The sequence below is a fragment of the Elgaria multicarinata genome, chromosome 17 (genome assembly GCF_023053635.1).
Source record: "Elgaria multicarinata webbii isolate HBS135686 ecotype San Diego chromosome 17, rElgMul1.1.pri, whole genome shotgun sequence".
NCBI classification, from domain to species: domain Eukaryota; kingdom Metazoa; phylum Chordata; class Lepidosauria; order Squamata; family Anguidae; genus Elgaria; species Elgaria multicarinata.
This window is the reverse complement of record NC_086187.1, coordinates 21,620,435-21,640,702: the sequence shown is the minus strand read 5'-3', so window position 1 is coordinate 21,640,702 and position 20,268 is coordinate 21,620,435. Positions and strand designations below refer to the sequence as shown.

Here is a 20,268-nt window from a genome sequence, read left to right as displayed (position 1 = left end):
TGTGCCTTAATAGTTGTACAGAGGGGGAAAGTTAGGCACGGACAGCTTGTTACGCAGAGGTGAGAAACTCTGCACTCGCTAAATTCTGTCTTTTACAAATTAAAGTATAGGGAGCCCTGTCCTTCTTTGCATCTGGTGAAGTAGCGCAGTACGTCTGAGTTGCCTGCACAAACAACAGTCTTTTTTTCTTTATGAGGAGAAGTGCACATCACGAACAATCGTTTACCTTACTCATCTTGAACTTAGACCCATAACAGCATGTGCTGAAAGGGGAGTGGGGAGAGAAACTAGCCCATATGAAGGTACAACTAGAGGCTTGAGTGCATTAAGCAGTAACCAATACAATTTGAAGGGATCTCAAATATGCCCCATCAAGCAATTGTATAGCACAATAATTTGCAAAACTGAAGTGTCACCTCCAGTTCTACCAGTGAATATGCTGAACTGCTGGGAGCAGCAGGACTCCCCCTTTCGCCCACCAAAGACCCAATTAGACTCTCCGTCTAAGTTTTATGGAAAAACTGTTTCAGGAAAAATAATGAGCACTGTGCTTTTCAATTTTTTTTTTTTATTTTTTTTTTTATTTATTTAAGTATTTTTATGCCGCCATTCAGCCAAAAAAGGCTCTCATGGCGGCTTACAAAAGTATTTCTTGACAATGCTACATAGAAACAAAAACAGAAACTAGAACATGAACTTTGTGCAAAATGGCAAAATTTTATTGAATGGAGACAGCAGTTAGGTAATGTACATGAAGGAGCTATCAAAAGAAATGCTTACTTAGACGAATGATCTGCAAAAGCCTTCTTCCCAGCGTAGGAGCTGCTGGCCCCAAAGATACTCTCATTGTGAGTATCCTCAGCTGCACTATGAGCTGTAGCAGACAAACGTAAGCTGCGCCTCGACATTCTTGGGGAGTCAAACACAGGGTCCAATTTGTGTTCAGTCTCAAAATCCAGAGCAGTTGATGAGTAACTTGAACTGTAACAAAAAGATAGAAAAAGGTTTTTCATATCTGTTGCAGTCTATGGCAGCTCAACAGGAGAGGGGAGCCAGGGTAATGGATACTGTGTTATCTGTACAGCTCATGTTTGGTTTCTGAATCAAATTCTTGGTATGAGGCAGCTTCCAAGATTAAGTACTCCAATAAAATTTTACATTTCTGCTTACGGAAAACCAAGAACAAATGTATTTCTCCCATTACTTCTACAACTTTAAACATGGGAAGAGACCGCAAGGCAATCTTCTCTTCCATTAGTGTGACAACATCCCACAACAGAGGAGATGTTGAGGGCAGAGGAGGACTAAGTCCAATTATTTATTAATCAATTTAAGATTAAAGTAAAAGGAGGATTACCTCCAGTTTGTCTGAAAATAATTTGGGGTCTGCTCAAGCCTATTTGAGTGAGTGGGGAATGACCCCCTGGGACCACACACAGGCCTTCACTGAGGAGTGTGGGTTGTATCACTTCAAACAGCAAGTGGGATTTTACATGATTGAAGGCTCTTGCTTACAAAAACATTCCCTGCACATCATTGAGAAGGCTGGGCTAGAACCCTTCCTCCCCGATACCCTTGCTTTGCGTGTGCGTGGATTGTATGCATATGGAGGCACCTGTGAGTTCTCCCATTGGGTGTCTGAAGCAGAACAGCTCAGACCAAGGTTGGCCACTTGTGTTGGAACGAGGCCAGAAACATCTGGCCAAATTGTATTGTGCCCTTGATCAGCTGGAGCAGAATTACTTAAAGTGCACCAGGTCTCCCACAAAAGTTACTAACCTGAACAACAACAACAAAAAATTACTAGCTTGTTGGGAGCTGGAAGAGGAGGGATGGAAAGTTCTATGGTGGGCACAGAGGATGGCCAAACAGCTGGTTTCTTTGCTGGGCAAAGAGGAAGGACGGAGTGCTCAGTCTCTCCTCTGCTCCCCCTATCACTCACCTGCATGGAATTCCATGCATTCACCTACAAGCAAGCAATTCCTGGTCATCTTTGGCTACCGTGTTTATGCCTTTTAAAAGGTAGCTTGCAACAGCCTATTTGAACAGGTGTCTCTTATGTAGCAAGCTACTGTTGACATGTGTCAGCTGTTTGTATTCTGCGTCTGCCAGTGATGGATTACAGACACACCATTGAAGTACCAATCATGAAGGGCAGCTGACACTCGCCCCAATTTGTGTTCACTTGGCAAAGATGCCTATTTATTTAATAGCATATGCCAAGATTGCTCTCAAATGCAGTTTGACACTCACCACAGAATAAGACCTTATTACTCTAGCACTCAACGTCCTACAAACATCTATGGAAGATTCTTCAAAAGTTAATCTTTTATCTTGAATTTCCTAGGTGGAAAAAGGTCCACAAAAGTTATCAAACTTATCTACCACACATGTTATGTTAGTCATTGGCGGCACACTGGAAGGAAGGAAGAAAGAAAGAAAGAGCCATTTTCTTGCCAGCTTATCTGGTCACCAGGACAATTCTTAGCTTCTACCCCTGACAAGATGACCAGCTATTTGCAAGCCCGTGATGATATCTCCCAATACTGATCATTTTATGAAGGCCAGGAGGAAAATTCCCTTAAGGTCAGCTTATCTGATAATGAAAGGTGGCAGGGAAGACTTTTGGAAAACAAGAACTACAGATGACTCCATTTTACAATCTCCACATAATTTTCATGAAAATTATGATCTGTGATGATGTACTGAGGGTAGAAACATTATTCAGCAGTGTGCAAGCTTGACCTCTTACTTTTCCTCCTCTTTTCATCAAGCCCTGGGCAAACGGGTCGACCTATGACAACATTGCTACCTTCACAACTGTTATTCCTACCACTATATTATTATTGTTATTTTTATTGTTATTATTATTTGTATCCCGCCTTTTGCCCAATACTGGGCCTCACACTGACATAGCACATAAGAGCAAACTCTTAATAGGCTACAAACCACAGACCTAGCTAACCTGGGGACAATTTCCACATTATACTTTTGTACACATACACTACAAGAGGAGAGTGGTTGTGCCAATGTTTTTTTAAAAAAATCCATTATATGTATCATGAAAACTGGTGAAGGCACTGGCTTCTCAATGAAACAGAACACACCCATGTTCAATATGACACATATTTCCTTGTATGCATGCATGGACATGTTTGCATTAAAATACTGTGGGACCCAGTTCCAAAAATGTGAGTTCTTTAAGTGGTGACTGTTTCACAGAGGAAAAACTCACATTAGCTAACTAGAGGAGGTATTTCCATCTGTTCAACTATACCTCAGAGATCTGCACTTCTTTACTGGAATCTGTGAGCAAGCAAGATCATTTCTAAGTGATTAGCTAAATAATAGGTGGCAGCTAAGAAACAGGCAGTTAAAGCTACTGCTTTAGCTTTAAGACTATTAATACAGTGTGAATTTGTTCAATTACAGCCTTAATGCTTTCAACTACTGCTTATAATTTATGAGTAGCGCTTTCTAATCTTTAGCTCACACAACCACTCTGAGATAGGGCACTAATATTCCTATTTTACAGAAGGAGATCTATGTCCGAGACATAGTGACTGCTCAAGCATATCTGATGATTCCATGCTAGGCTTGGACTTGAAGAAAGGGCTGTCAGGCAATAGCCCAATGTGCTATCCAAACTGGACGACTCTAAACCTTATTGTTAAAGGCAATATTTGAAACATGTAGCGAAGGTAGAAAAATATAGACTGGGTTCACATAAAACATTAATTCACACTCAGTGTTTGAGCGTGGGTTGTTGAACCGTGGGTTATCGTGTTGTCTGAACGCAGCACGTTTTCTGCAGGGTTGCTTGTTAACCATGCAATGTTGCTTATGTTTCTCAAATAAGCCATCTTGAGAACCCAGGGTTTGTTGTCGGGTTGTTCAGGGTGGTTAACAAGCCATCCTGCAGAAAACGAGCTCCATTCAGACCTTTCTCTTCTCCCAGGCATTTAACAACATATGCTGAATTTGTTTTTAACGGACCCCAGAATAGCTGTTTTTATAAGGATACTGTTGTTTTTATGCTTTTTATGTTTTAAAACTTTGTACATTTGTTTTTAATGTTTACTGTTTTTAACTTTTGTAAACCATCCAGAGAGCTTCAGCTATGGGGCGGTATATAAATGCAATAAATAAATAAATAATAAGACACCCTGCAGAAAACGTGCTGCGTTCAAACAACACGTGCTTTTGTTCAACAACAACCCATGCTTCAGCAACAACACACACAACCACTGAGTATGGGTTAGTGTGTTGTGTGAACGCAGCCAGAGTGATCTACAGGGTATTAGTTAATAAAAGTGTATACTTGGATATCAGATCAGGCACCTGGTGTGCATTTCCTACATGGAGAACACACATTTGTACAGCAAATTAAGGATTGGCAGCAGCAGCACATGAATAATGCACACACTGGTAATAAAACAGATACATGTGTGACTGTCACATGGCTTTCCTGCAGCTTTCTGCAGAATATTTACCAAAATTCAAAAATTTAATTTAGAGACTGCCAAAATTATCATTAGTACACTCTAAGCCCAATTCCACACCACATACAAAGGTTAGTATTAAAGTTAGCCAAAAAGTACATTTGAATATAATGGTAATGTTATCCATTTGTACTTATTGGTACAAAGGGATAATGGTAATGTTACCCCTGAATGCTTTTGCTGTAAACTTTCTTCATACAGCAAAAATATGGAGCAATATTAATTATGTTATCAGCGCACAAACACATTTTCATCTGCCCACCGCAGTCTGTATTTATAAACCAAAAACAATGGTATCTAGGTGTGGTTCTGAAGCTCTTTATTTAGGTGACTGACAAACCCTGAGTCACTGTCTTAATCACTGTCTGTCTTATTATAATCAATTGTAAAAAATAATTAAACAAATAAAAAGTAAACCCAAACTGCCACATTCGTCACCATATAGGAAGCAGAGCGAGATTTCTTACCAACCGCAGGGTTTCCCCCCCTCTCCTTTTAAAACTTACCGCCAAACCCACAACACAGAAACAAACAAGGTTTTACAATATGCACTTCTCCACAAGTAAAAAAATTCTCACCTGAGTGCATAAGTATAGCCAGTGTTCTCTGGCACGCATTGGGGAGGGGTATACGTGTGAAGACGTGAAAAATCCATGGTCACTGTTTCAAATCATACTGCAAAAAGTTGAAAATACATCTCTGAAACAGTTTCGAAGACAGAAAAAGAAGAGCCCTTGCTTGGTTCAGCCTGTACCTCAGAATATTGCAAATAGTGCTTTAGGGAGAAGAAAAGACCGTATTGGCATCAGTAGTACTGTGCATTTTTAGTGTGACTGCTAGTGTTAGATACCCCTTATCAAAAGTCGCACGAACCAAACACTTCCTTTTGCGGAGACGTGTCCAAAAGTCTTAAGACACACTATGTTTGCTGTTCACGAAGTTCCCGGAAACACTATCATGCCAAACCCTAGAGTACTATTTGACTGCATTGTACCAAAACACAAGGAATAATTTACAATACCTGCAACAGGTTTTTCCCCCCCCTTTCTCCCAACAGCTCCAGGAATTCATTCACATATAATACTGAGCAAGTAAATATATATATATATTAAGGTGTTTGAACAACACCAATGAAATAGTTATGTCAACAAAAAGTGATGTGTTTTATTTAAGGACGAGCTGTTTTCTTTTAAACTTTCATTTTGTGCCACTGGAAAGAAGGGAGGGAGCATGGCTCTGCTTGTGTTTTTAAAGGGCCAGCTCGTTTTTGCTGGAATTGGTTCAACTAATTGCCTGGAAGACAGCAAAGGCGCTTGTGTATACACCCCAACTGTCACAGATGTATGAGTCACAAATCTAGTGCTAGATCTGCGTAACTGGTTCAGCTCAGGATTTTTAGCAATCCAATTTTAAAGGCTTGGACTGAGATCTAGAGTACTACATGACTAGTTTTGCACACCGAATGGGGCTTTGCACTTGTGTTTTTCAAGTAGCATAGCCAAATCCACATGGTAAGCTACTTTTAAAACTGAGAACAGTTTGTAAAGCACTTTTGAGCGTGGAGAGGAGGCAAGTGAAAAAAACCATGCTCTTTGATGTACCTGAAGGACCTCTTTGGGTTTCAGTCTTGGTATAAAATTAGTAAATGTAAAAATGGAACATATCTTAGAAAAATGAAATACTAGCTTGAAAACTTAAGCAATTGCCAACATCTTACTACTTAAGATTTTAAAACAGCAAGTTTTGGGAAGCAACCCAAATAACACAGAAATACTGTTAAGAAATACTGTTAAGAGGAAAGGCTGTTGCACAAGAACAACGCCACAAAGCATTCAGCTATATTACCAGGGAAGATGGATATTCTTAGACTTCCTGGGGAAAAGGTGCCTTCAGGTTTGGCAAAAACTAGTCTGTTCTAAAGATAACATCAGGCATACATCTAAAGCTTACAGCTCTGGAGATAGGTTTAACACATATTAGCTGTAAGGCCCACACATCACCAGTAAATATAGGGGACAGTCCAGCACTCTTTTAAGACTCATTGATTCAAATCTCTCATGTTAATTCAACAGGAAAAGAAGTGCTAAGTCATGGCTCAAAGCCCCTAACATGAAGATACGGCACTAGTATCATTTTAGGCACCAGCTTTTACAAGGGTTGTAACCATTTAACAGACACACATAGTATTTGCCTGGGTTTCAGGAATTTAGAATTTTTCTGGGACTGAGAATGTTCATCCTTAATCACAGTAAATTTGATTTGGTCTCTTGACTAACTGAAAAGGCAGAACATGGGAGTTTTGAAAAAGCTTTGTGATGCTCCTACATAATGCTGGATAGAAGACACAATACTAGTGCTGCAAAGTTTTCCAGGTTGAACAGTTGAAGGTGATAATTTTTATGTATAGAAAACCATTTAGACTTTGCCATACCAAGAAATCAGAAGAAAATGTGTTTTTCTTCTTCCAAACTGTCCAAGACACAATAATGATAAATTGTTCATCTGGCAGTACTCAACTCTAGCTTTCTGTGGCATGTAGGACAAATGCAAAAAGAGAATTACCAGGGTTATAAAATTCTTTATAGATTTAAAGCAAAGAAATAGAAGGCTGCCACAATTAACATAAGAAGTGGGGCATGGTCCCTTGTTCCAGTTTGGACAAATAGCAGGAAAGAGTTAAATATCATGTAACCCAAACAAGATTCAATTTGTTAAAACTCTTGCACCAATATGCTATAAAAATACACTATAAAATTCATTATTAAAAGAATAACATTTCTCTTTATTGCTGTAGTTCGGCCCCAAATGCAGAGGTGTTTATTGGGAAAAGTTTACTCCATTTCTGAATTAAGCAATTCAGTGGAAAGGCATGTTCTTGATTGCTATTCTGATCAAGGCATTTCATGCTATGGCCAAACACATACAGTGCAGAGTTAGCGTTCACACAACCACAGCTCAGCAGTGTGAGAAAACAACTCTCCAAAGGCAACCAGAGCAGAAAGAAAGTTCTTCTGCCAGGCAAAAACACTAAGAATACATAAAGACCATGAGAAACTGTCCAAACCAACAATACCTCAGACACAGGATTTAATTAACTGCAATTTCCTTCAAAACCAGGGGGAAGATGTTGATGAAAAGAAACACCTGAGCAACACATGCTCACATGGACACAGAGTAAGTAGGTTGGGGAACCTGTTTCTAAAAGGTCTATGACCATGTACAAAAGATTCTACAGCCAATTTTGACTGAGCTTGGGCAATCCTCACAGCCTGTACTACGAACAAGAATTGTAGAAGGAAAGCATACAGATACATTTGGTCTTCCCTATATCTGCAGAAATAAATCTCCTAGAAATTTTAGAGCAAACACGTTGTTTGTTCTGACATTTGAAATGAAAAGAGTGTACTTGCTTGACCAAAATATCCTGTCTCCAAGTTGTCTGTACATTAGGACATTGTTTGATGTTATAATTATCATGCCGAAGAGAGGAAATAAAATATTTCCCCTTCCCAACTTGTATCAGCTTTCAGTTTCTTAAAGCTCAAGGTATTTGAAGGAAGTTTTGAGAAACAAGAACTTTATGTTATGGAGTAGCATATACAAATGTAGCTAATAAAATAAAATAAAAATCTTTCAAATAAGAACCTACCAAATTTTCAGCAGCAAATGTACCTGGAAAAAATAAAACCACATGTTGTTGGGCCATCTCCCTGCAAGTATGGCCCAGTTTAGATGCCATGTTTTCCCAACAAATTGGTTCAGCAACCAGGAATAACTCGCTTCTCACCCTCCCTTTAGAAGACTTTAGTGTTCTGTCTGAACCCACTTAACCAGTTACTACTAACTTTTGTTTGCTCTCTCAAACTAGAGGTTGAAACCGTCTTCTAAGGTTAGCAGCCCCTACGGCTATGCTGGTTCAGATGGAATGCTAAACCATAGTTAATGCTAGCTGGGGAAAGGAAGGGAATAAGGGGAAGGCACAAGGCACGTGAGTCTATGGGCTACACACTGGGTAACTGGGCTACACGTTGCCTAAACCAGGCCAGTGTATTTACGCACATAAAATGGCAAAGCAGTGCACTCGACAAAGAACTAGGAACAAATGAGAAACCTGGTTCTGTCTACAGTTCCCCCTGGGCCCAAATACAGCTAAAAGACACTCTTACTTAGCAAGCAGCATTGCATCAACAATTCTAATTTAAACCTGGCTGCTTAACAGCTGCCGTCACCCTCCTGGAACCCCACATATGAAATGTTAGACTACTACGCAACGATTTTTAATAGGCACAAACATGAGCTGTATAGTAAGCTGCGACTGAGTTCTACAGGAACTGAGCACATAGCTATTATTTGCATACCCCCCTCCCCCAAGTCAGAGATGAGCTGTTTAATCACTAGAATTCTTTTCCCACACTAGGCATTTGGAAAGTTTCCAAGAAGAAAAAACCTGCTAAATATATTTTACTTCTTCTTTGGACTATTCTGCCCCCATTACATTTTTAGAAACAATGGTCAGCAAGGCTGTTGGAAACTCCCACCAGAAGCTAGTATTACTTTCATCTTTCCGTTTTTGTCCTAAAAATGTCAATTGGTGGAGCATTTATATACTTCAGACTGAGGAAATGGCAGCTCCCTGGATTAAGTGGGTCCTCTGTAAAAAAGAGAAAAGGTATTTGGAGACCCATCTGCCATAGACATGTTGACTTTAATTCCTTGGAAATATAGCTTGAGGATAAAGACATGCTATACTTCTCTGACCAACAACTGCTGGTCTAAATTACGTCAAAGTTTTTCTTTGGAGTGAACTGAATTCAGGCAATGTTTGGCAAGGAAATCTTCTGACTTATATGAAACCTGAATTAAACTTGGCTATGAAGCATGGATTGGTTCTGAACACAACCCTCACTTCCAGAAAGGAAACACAAGTTTGTTGTTTTCTAACCAACAAAGCACTTATGTCCTCCACTTTCCTGGCAGAAATAAATGTGACCGAGAAGACAACTTTCCAAGTAAACTCTTAAGAAGGGATGGTCCTCAGAAGTTCAAAAGAAAGGCCCATGAGAAGTTTCAGAACTAAGTAAAGTTCCCACATGGAGAACCTGTTGAAAGTAAAGAATGTGCTCCTAATAAAATGTTTGATGTGAGGGCAAGATAATGGGATGTTAATGGTTTGTCTGATCTACACAAAATATTATCAAGGATAGCAACTTGTCACTTAAGAGTATTGGCTAGACCATCTTGGAGAAAAGGGAAAGATGTCTGGAAGAGAGGCAGAAGTAGACTGGAGTCTCCCTCCTGCACTACAGATTGAGAAGACATCAGACCACTTGTGCAGAATGGGGGCCTCTACAGAAAGTAAATGGTTTGGTTTCCCTTTTCTTAGGCCTTAGCTAGACCTAAGGTTTATCCCAGGATCGTCCCGGGGTTGTCTCTGCCTGCTACCGGGATCCCCTGTGTGTCATTTAGATGCACAGGGATGACCCTGGGACAATCCCAGGATAAACCTTAGGTATAGCTAAGGCCTTAGTCTCTAACAGGACAAGAGAGACATCCAAAAAGTGTTACCCACAGAAATGAGGGGTGCAGCAACAAGGCCCTGCTCTACTTGAAGACAGAGCCAGAAAAACTGAATATGGCAACAGCCTCTTGCTCAGAAGGGACATCAAAATTGCTGATTATTGCCTGATAGCAGAGGGCACAGGCATTTTAATTTAACTTTAGGTCAACCAATCTAACAAAAGTCTCAAAAATGCTGGTCCTACTCACACATTAAGTTATAGGAGATAGTAGCCATGTTCTCACCCTCAATACTGCATTCAGCGAGCACATGGAGGGGACAGTGCAAGCGTGAAAGGTACTGTATGCATGTGCAGTCTTACACATAGTCACACAGAATTCGCAATCGCATGAACAGCTCCATGCATGTAAAGCCCCTTTCATGCTTTCCATTGAGATTAGGAGTGAGGCCAGTAGGTGAAATCTCACTAGCCTCGCTAAGCATTTAGGGGTACAGAAGGTGGGGTGATATAATACTTCATAAAAATGGTCATATAACCTGAAAAAATATGTATTCTGGCTCACACAATGAACCCAATGTGGCCCTCTGTGCAAAACAATATTATTGGCACCACAGAAGTCAATGGGTGCAATCAATCATCACCATCAAGGTCTCAAGTTTTTCACTTTCTGTTTTGCATAAATGTCAAAACTCAATTAACTGGGCTCTTCTTGTCCTCCCCCACCCCCTCAGGTCTGGGTGGTGGGCTGAGAGTAGTTAGAAGTACAGAAAAGGTACCCGAATGCTCTGTTAAAACCACGTTGAAGTGGTACAAACCTGTCCATGAAACTCGCATGATACATTTCAAAGCTACGATAACTCTTAACGAATTCAGAACCATGGACATCCTTTTCCTTTTGTCCCTCGATTTACAGGTTGTGGTAAAGCACACGAAACTATACATTTGTCTGTGCAGACATAATACGGTCCAAAAAATAAATTCCAGCTTACTTTCACTTTTAATAAAGAAAAGGGGCTGGAGAAGGCGTGTATTAGATATTTACAGAAAACAGGTACCATTTAGAACATCACTACTTATATCTCTATGTGTCTCCTCTTTAGAATTAAAATGGTTACTGATCAAACATGCAAAAGAAATATCTATAGTGCTGTTTTAAAAATTGGTACTTAATATTCAAAAGCGCTTTCAAAACAATTAGACTATTTTCAAGCTATAATATGCAAAATATGCACATTCCAAACCACTCCTCAAAACTTAACCGGTGACTAACTTATTACAACACAGTAAGGGCACAATCCTATGCTTGTTCAGACAGAAAAACATTCCTACAACTCCCAGCATTCTCCACACAGCATCACTGGCTGGGGAGTGCTGGGAGTTGTAGGACTTTTATCTAAACATGCATAGAAATGTGCTCCAAAATAGTTAATCTGGGCAGTAACAAACAGCCTGCAACTTCAAAAACTTTGCTGCTACTTCAAGATTTTACACGCTGCTTGGGGTTAATTTGAGTCACTGAATAGTTCACTCCCAAAAATGTACGACTTGTGTTCTCTTACAGGGAATATCTAACATTTTGCAGTCTCTTTCACATGCCTCCTCCAACATTACCAATTTAGAACAGGCTGAAAAGCAAAGAGCTACAAGCAAATAACAAAATAAGCACTATAGTGCAAAAGGTTAGCACAAAATTTCAGAAAGCAATAACAATCGCATATAAAAATCAGTTATTTTGACATAAGAATTCAATCGTCTCTAGTATACAGCATTTGGTGCAAGCTTTAACTAATATTACTTATTAGACTGTGGCTGTCAAATGGGAAAACATGTATCAACATTTTAATTGTTTGTATTTATTCTGAACTTGGGAGGCACAATTATACTTATAATGTAGTTAGTAGGAGCTGGAGTTTATTAAAAAATTGAGTCTATAACACGTTCTTCAGATAAAATGACTCGTTTCACTTTGCAAGCTAGAAATCCTGCAAGGGGGCAGGGCTGTAAACATATACACAACTCAACTTGTTCTGTACATTAATCAAATTAGGTCCCCATTTACTAAAAGGCTAGTTGCTAACCAAGGCTCACTAAACAGAGCAAGTTAACCCCTCACTTTGGCAAAGCTAAATCAAACTCAAATTGCCAGGTGAAGCTCCAAATCTATGAGACCTACACAACTGAGCAGAAAACAGCAGCAAAGGTACACCTTCAAACCTGGATCATTTCAAAATTCAGCATCATTCATCCCACGCAGAAGGAAGGAATAATTCTTTAGTTCAGCATTGTGTTCCAAGATTGAGCAATCTTCTGCCCAGTAATTCAAAAGAAGTTTGAGAGTTGACAGCACATTATTTCTATTCCACACTGCAGAATCCCAAAATGGCTTCCCGGCCTCAACAAAGCCTGAAGGATCAGACTAATCTAATCCAGCCTCTTAAAGCTTCCATTGTCAGTCAGGGGCAGACTTTGAATTTATTGGACAAAGGTACTTTGGCCAGCCCACAATATTTAACCCCTTAGTTTCCTTCAAGGATATAAATGCTGGTAACGTTTTCCAGTATTTTATTTATAGTTACAGATTTCCATGGGACTTGATCCCCATCGTTTACTTTTTAGCAAATAGAAGCAACAATACTGCACAGCAGATCGCCCCCCCCCCCCCGTGCATGTTTTTGTTTTGTTTTTCCTAAGCAACCTGCAAGACAACATGTTTCCATTTAGTTAAAAGGGGGCGGCGGCCGTGGCAGGGAGGGGGAATCAGGCTCCTCTCTGCTTTTTATAATACAAGTTCACCTCCCACTTTGCAGATGTAGGAGCTAGAGCTCCGCTAAAACCTACGCTGGTGAAGTTGGGGTTTGAATAACATAAATGCAAGGAGGCAGGTGCAGTTATTAAAATGCTAAACAATGCTCACACAAGGAAATGTTTTTTATATATAAATTTTCTGCACAGCTCTTTCTAACATTCTGACATATGCAAAACAACATTTGAATGTCAGGAGCAGTTTCCCAATGCTTTGGAACAACTTAATTTTTATGCCTTTCCCTACTTCAACAAGTAAGAGCTGGCCTTTGGTGAAATATTAAAATGCTTCACATCTTCATACTCATGGAGTCCCTGGGATCTGGAAACACTAGTTCATTCATTCCATCTAGCCCTGTGGCCTGTCCAAACAGCCTCTAAAGTGACATTAATTAGTTTTCAAGTGCTGGGGTCTGCTGTTCACCCCCTCTCCTTTCTGCCTCACATTGCTGCCAGATGTTGCACATCCACCCATGTCTTATACCTAATCCAAGGTCTAAATAACAATTCCCTTCCCTCTCCCACTTCTGTTGGGATCCCTTGTTATGCCTAGAGGTTGTGAAAACCTTCCAAAAGTGAGTCTCAGGCAAATCTATGGTGTGGCCACACTTGGGAGTATTGTGTGCACTTCTGAACACACCTCAAAAAGGATATTACAGAGTTGGAAAAGGTGCAGAACAGGGGAACTGCTGAGCTTAGAAAAAGGGCAAGCAAGGGAGAGAACTGATAGGGAGAAAAACCTCTCTCATAATACTAGAACCTGGAGGTATCCCTTGAAGCTGTATGGTGAGAGATTAAAGGCAGATAAATGGAACTATTTCTTCACACAGTGCATTGTTAAACAATGGAATTTGCTACCACCAGATGGGGTGATGCCCATTTATTTGGATGGCTTTAAAATTCATGGAGAATAAGGCTAGCAATGGCTACTGGTCATGATGATTGTCTTGAGTATCAGAGGCAGCATATCTATGTATACCAATGTCTCCCACAGTGCAACAGACAAAACCCAAACCAGCAGCTCACCTAATGGTGAAAGACCTCCCCCATGAAGAATCCTGACAACTATCACCACCAGAAGGGCTATTTCAAAAGCCCGCTGAAAGACTATTTTTTCCTCTTCCTTTCCCATCCCTTTTTCCTTGTGTGCCATGTCTTTTTAGAGAGAAGATTACAATAGCTGGGATTGTTCAGCTTGGAAAAAAGGAGGCTAGGGAAGACATGATAGAGGCGTACAAAATTATGCATGGTGTGGAGAATGTGGATAGGGAGACATTTTTCTCCCTCTCCCATAATACTAGAACCCAGGGTCATCCCATGAAGCTGATTGGTGGGAGATTCAGGACAGATAAAATGAAGTACTTCTTCACACAACACATAGTTAAACTATGGAATTCACTACCACAAGATCTGTCCACTTCGGATGGCTTTAAAAGGGGGTTGGATAAATTCCTGGAGAAGGCTATCAATGGCTACTAGTCCTGATGGCTAAGTGCAACCTCCAGTATCGGAGGTAGTAAGCCTGAACACTAGTTTCTGGGGAACATGGGAGGAGGGTACTACTGCACCTGTGTCCTGCTTGTGGGTCCCTGGTCGATAAGTGGTTGGCTACTGTTGAGAATAGAGTGCTGGACTAGATGGATCGTTGGTTTAATCCAGCATGGCTCTTCTTACGTTTTGTGGCTCACCTACTTGGGATTTTTTGTTTGGTTATATCAGCTGTCCTTATCTCTGCTTTTACTTTTTACTTTTGTTATTGTTGATTGACCTGTTTCCTGACTTTGTTTTTTAAAACCCGTAAGCTACCCTGAGTGCTGCAAATGCAGTGGAAGAGTTGCATATAAACATTTCAAATAAATAAATAAAAGTTGGACCAAATAGATCTTTGGTCAGTTACAGCAAAGCAATTCGTATGTTCTTGTTAGTACAGGCCCTCTGTTTAATCTGGACAAAGGATAGTGTTTAAGACTTTCACTTCAAAAGGCTAAAAAGAAACATTCCACAGATGTTATTAGATTGTAAGCCTATGCGGCAGGGCCTTGCTATTTACTGTTTTACTCTGTACAGCACCATGTACATTGATGGTGCTATATAAATAATAATAATAATAATAATAATAATAATAATAATAATAATAGTTATATGTGGACTACAACTCCCAATCACAGTTTCCAATTGCTTTCTTTTTAAATTACTTTGTGCTGAAATGAGAATTAGTAGCTCTCACACATGTGCTTTCTCTGTCTCTCTCACTTACAGTTATGTACAGGTGGGATTTGCTAGGATCCCCTTTTTAGCAAGGCCACATCAAACACAACAGAATTTTTACATGAAAAGCATTGCTTCCAAATAGGGCTTAACAAACGATCTGCATATAGTACAATAACTGCACATGTGTGTTTTGCTGGGTGCATCTGCACTAGAAGCCATGGCCAAACACAGCAAACACATTTGTTTCTTGGAATAAGAATTGGCCTGCCACCTCTATGTAGACTCACACGGATGTCTGAACACACACATGAACATTTTTCTACACATGCACTATGATGGGAAGTGTGATTGGTCTCAGCACATCATACATACACCCAATGAAATATGCATCTGTGCAGTTATCATGAAGATCTATACATAAACTATCTATGTATAAGTGCTTTCAATATAAGTTTTTTTAATTTAACTTCTTTAGTGGCCCTTATGTTAAAAAAAAGGAAAGAGAGGATTGATAATCAGTTCATATGATTTGGACATAACTAATGATCATGGAAAAATTGTAGAAAAAAGTAGAGTAAATAGGCCAGCCTTTTCTCACTTTGTAATGTAATGTCTGACCTCTAGTGCCATAACTGCACAACCAAAACCTGTCTAGGTACATTCTGCTTGTTTTTATATTCTCCTCAAAGATTTGCATATGCACTTTATTTTCCATTTCTTAATGTCATACTGGCACCAGCATGTTCCCCTCTTTGGCCTGGACTGCAATATCACCAAGTCCATATCTATACTTCAGAACCATGTAAACATACTAATATCACAGAGACAATGTGCAAGACGAACATTACATTAATGCAAAATGCCCATGGTACAAAGCCCAAGAATATGCCATATTCCAGAGTTCCTTACAGATTAAATTCACTACCGCCAATAGCATTATAATTCCAGCAGCCAGAGCAATAAAAAAATATTAGTACTGGAGACATCACCATGTGTCTCCTGGCATTTAGGCAAACCGTCGTCAAACACTCCTTTGTTGACAAAAATACATCACCAGTGTCCAGCAAGATGCCAATCCAATGCAGTTGTACCAATGCTACCAGAAGGGCATCTTTTCATTTGGAAATCCCTTAGCCCAGATAAAGTGTAGTTTTGTTTACCAGCTGTCTAATACAAACCCCCAGACCAAAGTGGAGCAAAGAACCAACAAATAGTGAAGGCATAGAGAACCGTTTGTTGCTCTTTTGTAGACAGGGCATTTATCTGCCAAGGCGACAGAAGGCACCAGCTGCTGCTGTTCAAATCAGAACTTCATTAAAACCCCGTGAGCCTGGATTATCTTTACAGGACTAACTGTGCCACATTCCCATGTGAGGGGGTGTGGCTGAATGTAATACACTTAAAGAGTTTTTTGGGGGGGAGTTTCTGCTCTTTTGTTATATTTCAGGGAAATGAGAACATGCACAGCATAGTTATATGTCTAGAAAGTGTTATCAATGTTTTTTATTAGAAAATAAAGCCACTAGAATTATGCCTCTCTCGTTGAAAAGTTAAATCAACTCGTCATATTCCTTGTTTCTTATGTTATTTATTTATTGCATTTCTACAATAGCTGAAGCTCTCTGGGTGGTTCACAAAAATTACTGAAATAAAGATGTTTCTTAATGAAAGACATGGGGGCGGGATGCTTTTAATCTCAAACTACTTCCCTATTTATTTATTTATTTATTGGGTATAGCCTTTTCCAACCCAGGGGCTCAAGGAAGATAACAGTATACTAACTATTCCACTCCATTACCAGTTACTAAAAAAATCACTTGAATAAAAGCATTTCATACTGATTTTGGAAGATGCATAGATTCAGACTTCGGTGAGTCTCTATGCTAGAGAATGCTTTTTTCTGCACCCTTGCACAAAAATGGTGCCCAAAATAAGAGCATTTCCTGACAGTCTTAAAAGTTGTAGAGGAACATAGGAATGGAGGCAGTCATACAAACCTGCCTTGTCCCAAGTCAGACCAATGGTCCATTTGGTGTCTATACCAGGGATTCCGAATGTGTGGCTTTCCAGATGTTGTTAGACTACAACCCCCATCATCCCTCACCATTGGCTATGCTGGCAAAGGCTGGTGGGAGTTGCAAGCCACTAAAAACTGGAAGGCCACACATACCCCAACTAATTCCTAACTGGTAGAGGCACTCTAGATTTTAGGCAGGACTTTTCCCCAGTCCTACCTGGAGATGCCAGGGATTGTACCTGGGACCTTTTCCATGGGAAGCAGGTGCACTTCCAGTAAATCACAGCCCTTCCCTAACCTTATACATGCAAAATAGGTGCTTTTTACCACTAAACTAAAAGTATTTTCCACATTATGCTGGCCAGGGAATGCTGGGCATTGTGGGACTTTTTTCTGTATAAACATGCATAGTTTACCCATTGTGGGCCAGTTGTGTCTCTGGGCGGTTCACAAAAATTAAATGTATTTAAGAGGTGTTTTACATTTTAATGTATTTTAATCTTTGTTAATTAAGCCTGTCAGCCGCCTTGAGTGCCAGTTTTACAAAACATATTGGTTGGGGAATCCTAGGAGTTATAGGACTCCCCCCCCCCACAAACATGAATACAACTGTACCCTTCATGGGTCTCTGGGTGGTTCACAAAAGGTAAATGTATTATTATTATTATTATTAATTATTAATTATTATTATTATTATTATATTACATTTATACACTGCCCCATAGCTGAAGCTCTCTGGGCGGTTTACATTTTAATGAATTTTAATTACACCTGTCAGCCGCCTTGAGTGGCAATTTTACAAAACATGTTGGTTGGGGAACCCTAGGAGTTGTAGGACTTTCCCCCTCCTGTCTAAACATGAATACAATTGTACCCTTCGTGGGTCTGTTGGGTCTCTGAGCTGTTTACAAAAAGTAAATTATTATTATTATTATTATTATTATATATTGCCCCATAGCCAAAGCTCGCTGGGCGGTTTACATTTTAATGAAATTTTAATTACGCCTGTCAGCCGCCTTGAGAGCCAGTTTTAAATTTTGTATACTCGTTTTTATCTTAATTTTAGAATTTCTGTAAACCACCCAGAGAGCCCTGGCTATGGGAGCGGTATATAAGTGTTATTATATACCGCCCCATAGCTGAAGCTCGCTGGGCGGTTTACATTTCAGCCGCCTTGAGAGCCAGTTTTAAATTTTGTATACTCGTTTTTATCTTAATTTTAGAATTTCTGTAAACCGCCCAGAGAGCCCTGGCTCTATGAGAGCGGTATATAAGTGCAATAAATAAATAAATTTTACAAATCAAAGGTAAATAAAATAGAATAAAACAGAATCCCCCCTCAAAGTTGCAATTAGCTGAGGCGAAGGAAGTGGGAGACGGGAACTTCCCGCGGAGGAGGGAGGAGGAGGAGGAAGAGGAAGAGGAGCGGGCGAGGGTCGCCTTTCGCCTCTCCTTCTCCCCGGCCCCACCGATTCCCTTCGCCGATCCCCCCGGGATTGAAGAGGCGGGGAAGAAAGGAAAGGAGCAGAGCCGGAGGAGGAGGAGGAGGAGGAGAGAAGCGGAGGCGCCCACAGGAGGCAGAGGAGGGAGAGGCGTGGCGCGCGCATGGCGCCGCTCAGCCGTCCGTTACCTGGCGGGCGCGCGCCTCGGCGCCGCTTCTGGCTGGGAGCGGCCGCGCCTGAGGAGAAAGTCGAGGCGGCGGCGGCAGCGGCGGCGCGTGTCGCTTTCGCGCCTTTTACGGGGCCGCCGCCGTCTCCTCCTCCTCCTCCGCTTGGCAGAGGCGAGCCGGAGAGGGGTGTGTGGGGTGTGTGTTCCCGCCCGGGCCTCCCCCTCCGCCCTCTCCCGTGTCTTCTCTCACCCCTTTCTTCGGCCGCCTCAGCGGCGGCTACATGTCGAAATGGGACCAACAGCCGCTGGAAACGGAGGTGGTGGTGGGGGGAGGGGTTCCTAAGCCACGCCTTCTCTCGCTCTCCTCACGCCCCCAGATGTGGATGGGCGGCAGCCGCCGCCAGATGTGTGTGGGACGACAGTTCCCTCAATCCCCCGTATTTTGGCTGAGGGAGGAGGTTATGGGGGGGCTGGAGGACATGAGCTTGAGGAAACCTGCTCAGGTGGGAGTGGTAGTTTGGCACATCGGGCTGAGGAGGGGATTTTATTATTTTATTTTGTTTTTATTTATTTATTTCGTTTATATACCGCCCCATAGCCGAAGCTCTCTGGGCGGTTTACAAAATACGGGAGTTATAGTCCAACACCGTGTGGAAGGTACCGGTTTGGGGTTGGCTGAGCGGGGTGTCATGGGAGGTGTAGTCCAACGTATCTGGAAGGCTAGCTGACGGGGATTATGGGAGTTGTGGTCCCAACGCCTCTGGAAGGCAGAAGCTTTGGGAAGGCTGTGCCTCGGGTGAGGTGGGAAAAAGAACTTTGTACATGTTTAGAGTGGGGAGACCGTGTGCATGCTCAGAGGGCTATCCCCCACCTCAAATCAAGGGTCTAGATCGAGCTGTAGATCTGTGTGTGATCTGGGGTATTTTAGCAAGGATTTCTGAATCTGGCTTGTTTAACGATAAAATGGGAATAAAACAACTCCCCATGCCCCGACCTAGATTATATTGCTGAAATGGAGCAAACTGGATTTTTGTGTGGAAGCTCACTTCGCTTTTGCAACTCAAAACAAATTCCTGGGCTCAGAAAGCTTTAGTTCGAAGGGTGTTTTTGGATCTTGGGGGTTCAAGTAAAAAACCAAAAGCCACAACCTACACAAAGTAGATCAAACAGGCTTGCAGTCTGCCCATCTTGTCCTAAATCACTGTTTCATATATTTAATTTTAATCCATTTTAATTATACCTATCAGACGCCTCAAGTGCCATTTTACAAATCATGCTGGCTGGGGAATGCTGAAAGTTGTAGGACTTTTTTTTCAGTCTAAGCATGCATAGCATTGGACCTTTAATTGTTTAGGTCTTATTGTATTATTACATGTATTGTATTGATTGTAATTTTAATTGTATGCTGCCTCTAGGGCCCTTGTTAGGGCAGAAAATCATTATGATTTTATAAATAAACCTTAACAAATTGATCATGAAATGTATACCTTGCCCTTTAGAAAGATTTCCCCCAAATTGACTTATATCAATACTATACATTTTTTAAAAAAAATGTTATGAAAACTGCATAATAAATAAAACAGGACATAAAGGAGCACAAAACTAATAT

The 20,268-nt window shown here is 40.9% G+C and overlaps 1 protein-coding gene across 8 annotated transcripts in view; it reads right to left on the bottom strand.

Moving 5' to 3' along the window:
* SUN1 (Sad1 and UNC84 domain containing 1) overlaps positions 1-12,438 on the bottom strand; it is a 40,755-nt gene extending 28,317 nt beyond the window's left edge. For 2 of the 8 annotated variants that reach the window (XM_063143297.1, XM_063143301.1), the window contains exons 1-3: positions 12,228-12,438; positions 5,081-5,177; positions 781-981 (exon numbers count right to left, since the gene is read on the bottom strand). In XM_063143297.1, coding sequence (XP_062999367.1) covers positions 781-981; positions 5,081-5,157 — 278 coding nt within the window. In that variant the 5' untranslated portion in view covers positions 5,158-5,177; positions 12,228-12,438. Of the gene's footprint in view, positions 1-780; positions 982-2,253; positions 2,272-5,080; positions 5,278-12,194 lie in introns of those variants that run through there. The other 6 variants (XM_063143299.1, XM_063143300.1, XM_063143298.1 and 3 more) reach the window with 6 other exon arrangements.
* Positions 12,439-20,268: the final 7,830 nt, after the last annotated feature.